Here is a 12,070-nt window from a genome sequence, read left to right as displayed (position 1 = left end):
TCTGAAAATGGCTCGAATATGGGAGCTTCAACTTCTGTAATTGCTCGCACCAACCAGACGCATCGACATTAACCGTTTTCCTCTTTTCTCTCTCTCTCTTTTTTTGTCTCCAAACAGGAAGTTCTACTACATCACTCTCCTAAGGGACCCAGTGTCTCGATACCTCAGCGAGTGGCGGCATGTGCAGCGGGGCGCCACGTGGAAAACCTCGCTGCACATGTGCGACGGACGCACGCCGACGCCCGAGGAGCTGCCCTCCTGCTACGAGGGCTCCGACTGGTCGGGCTGCACGCTGCAGCAGTTCATGGACTGTCCCTACAACCTGGCCAATAACAGACAGGTACAGAGAGAGAGAGAGAGAGAGAGAGAGAGAGAACAAGAGAGAGAGAGAGGAAGGAATGGAGGGGGGAAAAAGTCCAAGAGAAGCTGAAGTATGATTTTTAAATAAAAGGCAATAAAGGCAAGATCTGGAAAAATGTAAAAATGGGTCACATTGGACCCTCAACATTATTTAAGGGTTCCTTACACATTTTTCATTGTGAAATTTAGGTTCTGCTTATCAATTAATCGTTAATCGATCGATCAGGTCAATCAACTGAGGATAAATGAGTAAATCGATAATTTGCATTCTTATTCGCCCGGTTGTCATTGCGGTTGTGAGCCATGAGCTGCCGCCGACAGAGAGGAGAAGATTCTCGGAAGCGTCTCCGAATTCTCGCTGGAAGCAGAGCAGCCGCCAGTCTCAGGCCCGGCGCTGCCATCGATCACAGCCACCTCGTAGAGGCAGAGCGATTAGTCGGCCAATTAACCAAGGCCGATTCTCAAACTTTGCGACATAATTTGGCCTTTTGTCCTCCACTTGCCAGTCTGATTAAAAATAAATAAACCAACAAACAGGCCTGGCCTTTGCAAGTGAAGTCAAAGTAGGTTTTCTTCACGAGAAGTTGCAGGATTCTGCCCCTTTATTATTGATTTTATTTTTCTTATCACTTGACATTTATTTTAAGTAATGAGAGCTCCAGATGCACGAGATTAAAATGTAGTATTTTATCAAATATAAATGTTGCGTGCCTGCCCTCTAAGCAACAGCATCACTCAACAACTACAATGAGCAAGAGCCCAGTCAGACTCCACATGGGTGCCTCATATAAAATTGGCTTATTAAATTTATCCTTGCAGTAAAATAAATGAAAAAATGAAGACACAGTAGATTGATTCTTCATTGCTGAATATTGATAAGAAAGTAGAATCCGAACACTGCAGATTGCTTCTTTGTTTTTTCTTCCTGTGACACCATAAGAAAAAACAGACTTCAAAACTGATTTTTGAAAATCGTCGCCATTGCGTTCAGACCTGGCGGAATTCAACAATATTTAAAAGGTGATTTGTATCCACCAGAGCGCATACGTGCGCGCACTCGCATACATATACACCCAGGAAGGAGTTTGCCTGCTGGCAACAAACACCTCAAATTCACAGCTTCTTTTCTTGTGCTATCTCAGTCTCCCACCTAAACGTGTCGCTCGGCTTATCTCATCTAAGCCGCAGGGTGTTATTACTCAGGGTGTAATAACTTATGAATGTGGCACGCACACACGCACACACACACACACACACACACGCACACACACACACACACACACACACACACACTTGAAACATCCTGGTGGACCAGCAGGCTGCGGCGCACACTGTGTACCGTTGTGCATCCCAATCAGTATGCAGGCGGCGTGTGCCTACTGTAGAGCAACTCCAGCAACAAACCAAACTGCTTTGGCTCCGTCAGGAGAAAGTCTGATCTAATTTGAAAAATAAATAAATAAATACATTACAGAGTATTTAGTGCTGAATATGTGGAAATGGCTGCATTTTTAAAAAGCTCTATGAATGATTTTTGACATTTATTTTTCAGAATATTTTATCTTTTTTTGCAATGCCTGAGCTAGAAAATAAGGCCTTGTTGGACAATGGACAAAACACACAGCTATATGAATTCTTCTGAAATGTTTTAGTCCCATTTAAGCCGACATGCAAATATTTGAACTTTCAGAAAATTTATTTTCACCTTTTGTTAATGGCATTCATTAAAACAAATAGTCTTATTTTTAGTTCTATCTTATTTCTCATACCTCTGAGAATCACAAGTAATAAAAAAAATAAGTCAACTATTGTTCACTGACAATAACGTTGCAGTCGACTTTCAGTTCATTTATTTATCAAAAGTGACCCAAAGTCCTGAGACTCCTCTCAATTCCTGTTCCCCCGCCTGCAGGTGCGCATGCTGGCCGACCTGAGCCTGGTGGGCTGCTACAACATGTCCACGGTCCCGGAGAAGAAGCGGGCCCAGCTCCTCCTGGAGTCGGCCAAGAAGAACCTACGGGACATGGCCTTCTTCGGCCTGACCGAGTACCAGAGGAAGACCCAGTTCCTGTTCGAGCGGACCTTCCGGCTGCGCTTCATCAGGCCTTTCATGCAGTACAACAGCACACGCGCAGCAGGGGTCGACCTGGACAACGCCACGGTACGTGTTTGCTCGCAGCCGCGTCTCTGTGGTTTGCAGCTCTGCGGATGGACGGAGAATGTGCAGCAGCAGTTGGATAAAAAGAGAAACTAATTAAAGTCGTGCACTTCGCTTCTGTGCTCAGCAGTCTCCTTTAACAGTCTTTGATTTTTTAATGTTCTGCCAATTTGAGGCCCAGTGTGTACAATTTCAAAGGGATGTATTGGCATCGTTTTAGTTGGATAAAGTCGCTAACATTAGTCAAGTCTCATTTTCCTCCACTAATAATAAGCTGTTATTTTTACACAGAGAGCAGGTCCACTTGTAAGGAGTCACATTGCGGGACCAGATTTCCTCAGTCGTGATGAACATTAACACTGCAGTTCACTTTCTTACCATTAGATGGCAATACATCTTCCAACTTTGGCCTTTAATAAGAGCCATATTTTGCTTGCATTTGCAACTTCTCAACACTCCATCAATTATTTTAAAACTTGGCAGACCTCAGTCTGCGAGTCTTTTTAAATATCACATATGGAAGAATGAATTTATGCGTTTGGACATAGATTTGTTTTGTTTTTTCCTTTACATTTTTTTTTTTTTACAACCCTGCAGTTCCCTCATTGATTTCCCTTAAATTGAGATGTTTTCTGTTTTCCCAGTGTGATTTTTGTCAATAACTGATATCTCCCCTGGAGAAGAAGTGACAACCGTGGCACATTCCTTTATAAATGGGAAATAAGGAAAACAGTATTTCAAAGGGGGAGCAAACATTATAATTTGGGAGAGGAGGATCGGGGAGGGCGAGTCGACGGGGAGGAAGAGAGTAAACACAGCGGTTTTTCTATTGCCGTGAAATGAGTTTGGATGGCTGTCGCTGATACAAACACAGCAGCTTCAAACGTGTTCTTCACACTTTGATCGGGCCAGTGTGGCTGCGCCAAAACCCATTTTTACCTGCGAAAATATCCTCCAGTGGGGAGCAGAACCGGTGATTTCTACATCGAAACCTGTTGAGGAGGGAGGAGAGGAAAAAAAGAAAATGAAAACGCGGCCCTGCGGACGGCTGGAGGACGTGAAGGTCGGCCGGTGGAATGGTCGGGGAAGAGAAGACGTGGCGTCAACACAGTCTGACTTTAAAATTGGCTTTGAAGTCAAATGCTTTCATTGTTTTGCCCGTCGCGAGGAGTCCGATTGCATGCTCTGTAGGCCGGTCGCTGACAATTAGGGCCCCTCGCCGTCTTGCTGGCAGCGGGCCGGCTTAACCTTGCCCACGCCGCCGATCAAACATCTCTCCTTTTCAAACGCCGATGCGCCGCTTCCTCTGTTCTCGCGCGCAACTGCCCACAAATCAAATGCGGCACTCCGTCGCGCATTTCAAAGGGGGCTCTCTTAATTAAACAAACGCCTCCCACTTCCCCCGATTTTTTTTCTCTCCCCCCCCCCCCCCCACCAAGCTTCCGGCGTTGAATTCGCACTCACCAGATGATGCACAGCGATGCAGCCAGCCAGCCGCGCTGCGCAACCCCACATCAAACACGCTGCTGTCAGCCAAACCACACATTGCGCTGCTCTCCGCGCATAAGTCCTGCAAAGCTTTTGTACAAATGTCACGTAGTGGCACGTCGACGAACAAACACAAAAAGTTTGCCGCTGAGCTCGGGGGATTTATTTCATTTCGTTTTTGTTTGTTTTTTATATAACTACTCAACAACATCACGTAATTTTCCGTTTCAGATTCCGCAAATAATAATGAAGCGTGAAGTAAAGTTTAGCTCCAGTGCCTGGTTTACAGATGAATTCTTCCTCTCTTACGTAATACCGCAAAATACCTTTCAAACATCAACGAGAAGGTGAATCATTCCCTCATTTCACCCAGCGGAGGAGGTTGACAAAATAGTTTCATGCTCTGTGTTGCTTTCATCCAATTTAATGTTGCGAAAACAATGTGTTCAGATGTGGGCTAAAACTAGGGCTGCAGCCATCGAATATTTTATCGCACCAGTCGCGGCGCGGGCGCGTTTCGGGAACGTCCCAGAAACGTGAAACTGCGGCGCTATGGTACCGTCGCCAAAAGACCGCTTCCGTCTTCTCCCGATTTGCATTGGGCGACGGCCTGGTGACGGAAGCACGTTGTGTCGCACAACGTGAGCTTTAAATTGAATTAAACGACGCCTCCAGGCAGATGAAATCCCTCGATTGTTTTTTTGTAATCGAGTTACTCGAATGACTCGAGGAATCGTCGCCGCCCTAGCTAAAACACATGGTTTTACTCAGTGTCATCCCTTTGTGATGTCACAGGGGGCTCTGACACCGCTCCCAGGTTAGTGGCAACATCCTCACTGGGTGTTTATTTGGAAAAAGATGTGGAAGGCCCAACAAAAAGCGTTGGTTTTTATAACCAATGCTTATGCTGGAGGCTGGAAACAGAGGGCTAAATACGCCGTTTGCAAAAAGAGATCTCTAGAGATCTCGGGTAATTCCTTGTGTGATTCAATTAACTGGATAATTAATCATGCAGTTGTCTGCTGGCCGTGATTCGGGACCTTTAAAGGACGCTGTATCTGTATCTGCTTGGCTGCAGCCTTCCTCCGTCCTCTTCTTTCTGTCTTCTTCTCTCACGTTCCCTCTCTTCCCATCTGCTCCCCGCCTCTCCCTCAGGTCCAGCGCATCGAGGAGCTGAACGAGCTGGACATGGAGCTGTACGACTACGCCCGGGACCTGTTCCAGCAGCGCTACCAGTACACCAGGCAGCAGGAGCGGCGGCAGCAGCGCATCAAGAACCACATGCAGCTGCAGCAGCAGGGCCGCCAGGGCCTCGGCGTCAACCTGTGGCCGTCGCAGCACGGCCGCCTGAGCTCGGCGCCGGAGGACGGCGAGCGGGAGGAGCGGGAGGAGGGCGAGGAGGGAGGAGGGCGAACGGAGGAGGTGGCAGCGGTGGCGGCGGGTGGGGCGCCGGCGGCGCCGGCGGCCAACAGGCTCCCCACCGAGGACTACATGAACCAGATTATCAACCGCTGGTAGCAGCGAGGGGGGAACCGTGCACGTGGAAAAACGCGGTAGAGACACGGCGAGCCGCGAGGAACTGTCCGGGTGCTCGCCACCGGGACCCGGGTTTGTCTGCCTGCATCGAGTGCTCGTTATCGAGCTCTCGCCCAGTTGTTAGCGTCCGCTGGCTCTTTTCCTCTCCTCCTTCCCTCCTTCCCTCCTTCTCTCCCAGCATCATTAGCGAGCGAGCGGAGGAGAGAGAGAGAGAGATACCTCTTCTTGACGACCGGGCGCCTCGTCCGTCTGTCCCGCCTCCTCCCGCGCTCGCTCCCTTTGTTCTCCGCGCCCCGTTTCCGGAGCATGACGGAAAATCAACGGAAAAGCCAAGAGAGGCGCCAGCTCGCTCGCTCTATCTCTCCCCCACTGAAAATGGACCCGTGGACTTCGCGGGCAGCGCCGATTCCGCACGGACACGAACGCCGACAAGAAAAATCTCCGGCGTGTTGCGTAACTTGGGCCTGAGATGAACAGAGTGCGTGAAATAAAAAAAGACGAGAGCGACGCGAAGGGAAGGTGTCTGGACGCTGGGAGATGTTTGCTGAAGCTTTCAGCTTCAAAGAAACGGAGAGGCGAAGGAGAAAAAAAACGAAGAGAGTCGGCCATTTCACCGAAAAACACGCTTTGTGACTCGCTCTTATTTTAGGAAGATTTCATCGGTATTATTTTGTCGTTTTGTTTTCCTTTTATGCTTTTTTTTTTTTTCGAAAAGCAGAATTGTAATAACACTGAGACCAACATTGCTGCCTAAAGAAACGTGATTCCTTTTTAGTTTTTTTAGTTTTTTTTAACGGGTTTTATAAGTCAAAGCAAAGCGCGTCTGATAGACGGAGCGACGGACCATAGCCATCACTGAAGCCTTGCATCTTTATCTCTTCAGGGGGGGTTAGTTGGGTCGGGGGGGTTAGAATTGGCCTGTTTGTCTGCTAAAGGCTCCCAAAGCTCCCCAAGCTTTTTTTTTTCCTCCTCTGCCCTTTATTTTTTTCTGTTTTTTTGTCTTTGTGTGTTTTGTTTTTTTTTTTGGCGGCCTTTGTCTTTTCACAACAACCCAAATTCCGGAGCCGACTCTGGTCCAGGTGTGCGATGCAGAGCGACGAGGGGCACGAGCCGGTTGCCAGGGGAGCGCGCCGCGCCAGCAACCCAGAGCTTTGGAAGCCTTAAATCAGACAAATGCCCGAGATGTGCTGTTGGAACTGCTGGTCACCATGGCAATGTGAAACCCTTAATGCAGTGGGTGGCATTTTCCAGGCCTTGTCTCTCTCCCTCCCTCTCTCTCTCTCTCTCTCTCTCTCTCTCTCTCTCTCTCTCTCTCCCTCGCTCTTTTTTTCTGATTATTTTTTTCATTTCTGTCCAGACCGAGAGCTGGGTTGTTAATGGGACAGTAACACGTCGCCGGTGACCTGTGGCTCGCCAGCGCCACCGGTGGCGGCCCTGAAGAATGGCGCAGGGCGAGGTAGCAGTGCCTCTACGTGCTGGGGTCCTGTTAAGTCTGCGTTCTACTACAGTGATTTCCCCGACTACTTGTGTGTGTCTGTGTGGAAAAGTGTGTGTGTGTGCGTGTAAATAGTCTGTACAGTATGCCCACAGTAGGCGTCTGTGTATGCCTTTGTAAATAGTGTGCCTGAGTGCAAGAGAATGTCTCGAGTTTTTGTGAATGTCTGGTTTCCACAACCAACCGTTCTCCTCATTTTTTATTATTTTTTTTATTTTTTTAATTATGAAACCTTCCTTTTATCCCCCCGGCCCTTGAAAGCAACGCGTCTTGTGTGCGACCGTCGCGAGCAAAACTCCCAGCTGCCCCGTCCCCTCCTGCTTCCTCAGCTCAGCAGTAGACGGTCAGAAGGCCACGTTTTTTTTGTTTGTTTGTTTTTATCTATTTTCCTTTTTTTTTATCACCTGTGTGACATGTCTTTTACTTCTGACAGCAGATACAACAAAATGGGTGGCGAAAACAAAAAAAAAACAATTATTTTTGGAGCAATCGCTCCGAGATGTTGTTCCACTATCAGTTAGTTTTTGCTCCTGAGCATCCTCGCTTGTCAGGTGCTTTTTAAGCTCTTTTATCAAATCAAAATAGCAGCAGCAGCTGTCGCTAACAGCAGTTCTTGCTTGGGAGGATTTATTTAGCTCTCATGCTAATTAATCTATTTTTGAACCTGTTCTTGTAAATGGCAAAAGAAAAAAACACTAATGGATTAAATTTGTAACTTCGGACAGCTGAAATGACATATTTGACATTTAAAAGAAAAACAGTGCATCGGATTTTTAACTTGATGTCCAACTTGGGGTTGTTTTCTTGAGGCTGCAAGTCACATACTGTACAGTATGTAGCGTAAGTGAAAGACTTTGAACTCCCAAGTGAAGGTTTAAACCCGGCATCCAGCTCCAGGTTGCTGTTACACCTTATTAATCATTAATGCCGCATCATGCAGAAGGTCGAAGTCCCTCGTCGTCATATGAAACATTCTTTCAGCCGTGTCAGTGGCGAGCAAAGATTCACCGGTGTTCGTGGCCAAAGATTATACAGCTTTTAGCTCGTATCAGATTTTATTGATGATTGATTGAGTTGTTCTGTATCAGGACCTCAAGTCTCAAGTATTTTAGTGTGGCACCAACGTTTCTTTCCGGGGGTTTTTTCTCCTTCCCTGACGAATTTGAATATAGATATATATGATCCAACCCAGGATATGAACCCAAACCCAAAATAAACCTAAATGCTTTAGAATCTGGGCCATTAGATCAGCAAATGTAAAGTCGGCAAAGATCAGAACGTTACTGGAGAGAGAAAAAAAAGACATGTCACACGCTGATTTGAGCCGACCAAGTGTAGTAACAAAAAAGTTTAATGTCTTTCCCGGGAGCCCAACGCAGTGGTTGCAAACCGCACTCTGTTGCCGTTATTAATGTAATAATACCTGGCGCAGTGGCAATAGCAGTTGAGGAAGCGTGAAGGACGAGGTGAAAACAGTCATTTAGCCGCCCGCCACACAGTCTGGGTGCAGCCCAGCCATTCACCCTGGACCCTCCCCGCGTCTCTCCTGTTTGATCAGCCTCCTTTCACATCGGGGATGATTCACAAAGGGAAGGAGAGATGAGGATAAGGAGGAGGTGGAGGTGACGGTGGGATGCATTCACAGCCGCAATGCTACTTTTTCATTGTGCAGCCTTCAAAAGAACGCAGACGCACGCAGGAGGAGAGATCTCCCCCATTTATGTATTTTTTTGTTTTGATTTTTTTTTTTATTAACCTCCTCCTCTCGGAAGTGGAGACTTGAAAAGGCAGTAGCTCCGGGCGTTCTGCTCACAACCTCTTGTTTTGTTTTGGATTTTTTTTTTCCCCCCCTCTCTCTTAAAGTCTGGCCTGTGATCTGGCACTGCATTAATGGTGGACGACTCAATTAAAAAAAACTGATCTGCTGCCTTTTGAAAGCTTTTTTTTTTTTTTTTTTTTTTATTCCAGCAATTTCCAGTTTCAGGTGTCCGTCAGACATTTTCTTTTTGAATAAAAAAAAAAAAAAGAATCTCTCTATATATATATAAGCTGATACCTGAACAGTGTGAAAAGAAAAAATCCTTTCACTGAGATAATTCCAGGAAGTGATGCTGTAAAGCTATACTCAAATATTTTATGTCTCATCACTATGTATATCTGATGTCTTAACAGCTTTTTCCTTTGTGATGATGAAACAACCCAGGTGTCGCTAACATCATTCTTTGTTATTTTGTTTAGTTTTTTTTCTCAAAATGTGTGTTTTTTTTAAAAAAAAAAAAAAAAAGAGTGTGGAGACATCTTTTCCGTGCATTCTCTCTGGCTCCTTCAATATGCATTGCCCTGGGTTTGTTTTCTTATGATTGCAAAAATGAATCATCAAGCCACCAATTAAAATATTTCATTTTTACAGCCTTGACTGCGTCGTGGTTGTCACTGCTTGTCATTTCTGCGTCCCTGTTTGTCACACACACCGCGCACCCGTCTCCACAGCAGACTCCAGACTGAAAAGGGTAATTTTGTCTTTTTGAAGGTGCATCGTGTCACATTTTGTAAAGGCCGTAAAAACTCTGCAGTCGTCACCAGAGGCGTCACATGTCCTGCAGGTGTACACAAGAAACTCAAATAAGAAATAAACCTTGCAGCCACCACGTTGGTTCATATTGTTTTATTGTTCTGCGTTGTTTTTTTGTTTTTTCTCTCTTGCGCACCACATGCCTGCACTAACCACAGGACCACATAAAGCAGCAATTCATTACCCAGGGTTTGTTTTCTTATGATTGCAAAAATGAATCATCAAGCCACAAATTAAAATAATTAAATTTTACAGCCCTGACTGTGTTGTGCTTGTCATTTATGTGTCCCTGTATGTCACTCAGCACACTGCTGTGAAAACACAGCCTGATCTGTGCAGGTTTGCCTCTGCACACAAAATAAGAAATAAAATCAGCCTTTGCTGCAGCCACATTATGTTGAAATCAGACTTTTTTTGCACCACCCATGTGGAAACCTGGCCATGCAGAATCCAATCTCTGTCTCACTAGAGGACTTTTTTTTTGTACTACAGGACCATGACCCCATAAAGCAGCCTGTCCCCTCTTTGGGTGACGGCTTCTGCCATGTCAACAATGATCTACAGCCCAATTCAATCTGCAGACACTCTGGGCCTGCCTGAGAACGTACAGCCGCACAAATATGCTTCCTCCGCCGGGCGGGGTGGAGGCGCCGCTGGGGGCCAAACACAGACGGTAAGGAAAGGCATAAATATCACTCCGGCGTCCTTGATCATGCAAAAAGGACGGACACCAGAGCAAAGGCTTCCGCCCCGACTCATCAACTGGCAACTTTGACCCCTTGGAGGCAGAGCAGGGGAAGATAATTTCCCTGGACGGCGACCTGCAGAGGGGAATCGGAGAGGGGAGACCACGTTGCTCATGAGTGAGAAGTGAAACGGGGAAATGATGGTGGGGGAGCAGAAAAAGGCAACCCTTTAGCAGCTGCTACTGTCTGTGCTGCATTGTACTGAGCGCACTATTTAATCCCCCCTGCAGCTCTGGGTCGCCGTCGTTTCAAGTGCAGCTGGACTGAGCAAACAATAATAGCCCAGCCAGCCACTGCACAAGGCTGTGCAGCTTTCAGCTTGTGTGTGTGTGTGCGTGGTGCGAGGCTTTGAGAGAAAGTGCTCCAGCAGTGTGGAATCACAGCTTCGGGGTGATTGTACGGACTCTGGCTCGGGTCCATTATTAGCTGGGCAGAACTGGCCGCAGCAACCTCTCGTCGCCGGTCCCTCACTCCGCTCCGCTCATGCAAACAAAGAGGCCCTGGCATATTCATGGTTTGTATTTCAGCGTGGAATTCTGCAGATAAGTTCACACCGAGCGCCTCGCTCGCACGTGCCGCGGCCAGGATATCGTGGTTCTGGAGGAGCGCCCTGTTGGCACGGCTGCTGGTCACCACGGAGCCCGTTGGCCCGTCTGTTTCTGACACCATTCCAGCGCCGTGCATTGGCCGAGGCCACGCGTGTCCAAATATACAATGAGGATGAATCTCACGCAAACAATTTGCAGAGTTTTTAATACCCTGCAAACTGCACGGCATTGCAATCCAGTGAAGGATTAATATCTTTTTTCTTTCCCCTTTTGGCAATAAAAACAAAAAGGATCAAGTAAATATCTGCACTCATCATCTGACCCTTGTCTTTGGGTTTTACTAGCCTTCCAGGTCAACAGCAAATCATCCCTCACGATATTAGAGGATTGCACAGAAATGTCTGGTCTCCCGGGCAGCGTTGGGGCCCCTGGAGCGCTTATAAATTGACACCAGTGGGAGTCCAATCTGAGGAATCCTGCAATCCCATTATGGGCTAAAGCGTGTGTTTACTGTGTTTGTGTGTGTGTGTGTGTGTGTGTGTGTGTGTGTGTGTGAGAGAGAGAGAGAGAGAGAGAGAGAGAGAGAGAGAGAGTGAGAGTAAGAGAAAGAGAGAGAGGAGCAGCAGCCCTGGAGCTCATAAAGAGCCGATTCTGCTGCAAACTTATTAACCTCAACATAAACGTCTAATAAATGTTGATGGTGAAGAAATGGGTTGGGATGCAAACCCTGAGTCAGAGCCAAACACAAGCTGCTGGGAGGAGGTGATAATATACTCCCCTTTATGGATTACACATAAAGAGACACATGCACACAGGAGAACATAAAAATGGAAATTATTGTGTGCCACCACACACAACAGGTCACTAATCCTAATAAAAGCCTGTGTGTTTATACAGTATGTCGGGGCGGGGTGCAAACACCAGCCAGCCGCCGCGAGCCGTCGCCATCTGTGTTTAAAAATTTAACACACACCAGTGTTTGGTGGCTGTAATGTGGTGAATTAACTTTGTGCGGGGGGGACCCCGGCTGACCCCCATTATACAGTCAGGGACACATTTAATTAGCAGCAACTCACGTGAAACGACAAAATGTATTAATATTAATGGGGGTTTAATTGAGGTCATTCCGGTCCCCCGTCGAGGCTTTCAACCTCCGAAAATGGCTGA

The 12,070-nt window shown here is 46.9% G+C and overlaps 1 protein-coding gene across 1 annotated transcript in view; it reads left to right on the top strand.

Annotated features, from left to right (window-relative positions):
• Nucleotides 1-9,299, top strand: part of hs6st1a (heparan sulfate 6-O-sulfotransferase 1a) — a 65,260-nt gene extending 55,961 nt beyond the window's left edge. The window contains exons 2-4 of the mRNA XM_076017753.1: nt 118-340; nt 2,273-2,521; nt 5,162-9,299. Of these exons, the coding sequence (XP_075873868.1) occupies nt 118-340; nt 2,273-2,521; nt 5,162-5,524 (835 nt within the window). The 3' untranslated portion in view covers nt 5,525-9,299. The remainder of the gene's footprint in view (nt 1-117; nt 341-2,272; nt 2,522-5,161) is intronic.
• Nucleotides 9,300-12,070: the final 2,771 nt, after the last annotated feature.

The sequence above is a fragment of the Nelusetta ayraudi genome, unplaced genomic scaffold, assembly GCF_046127955.1.
Source record: "Nelusetta ayraudi isolate G7.1 ecotype Tasmania unplaced genomic scaffold, CSIRO-AGI_Nayr_v1 ptg000007l, whole genome shotgun sequence".
Lineage (NCBI taxonomy): Eukaryota > Metazoa > Chordata > Actinopteri > Tetraodontiformes > Monacanthidae > Nelusetta > Nelusetta ayraudi.
The sequence above is the reverse complement of the archived record's forward strand: the minus strand, read 5'-3'. Positions and strand labels throughout refer to the sequence as shown.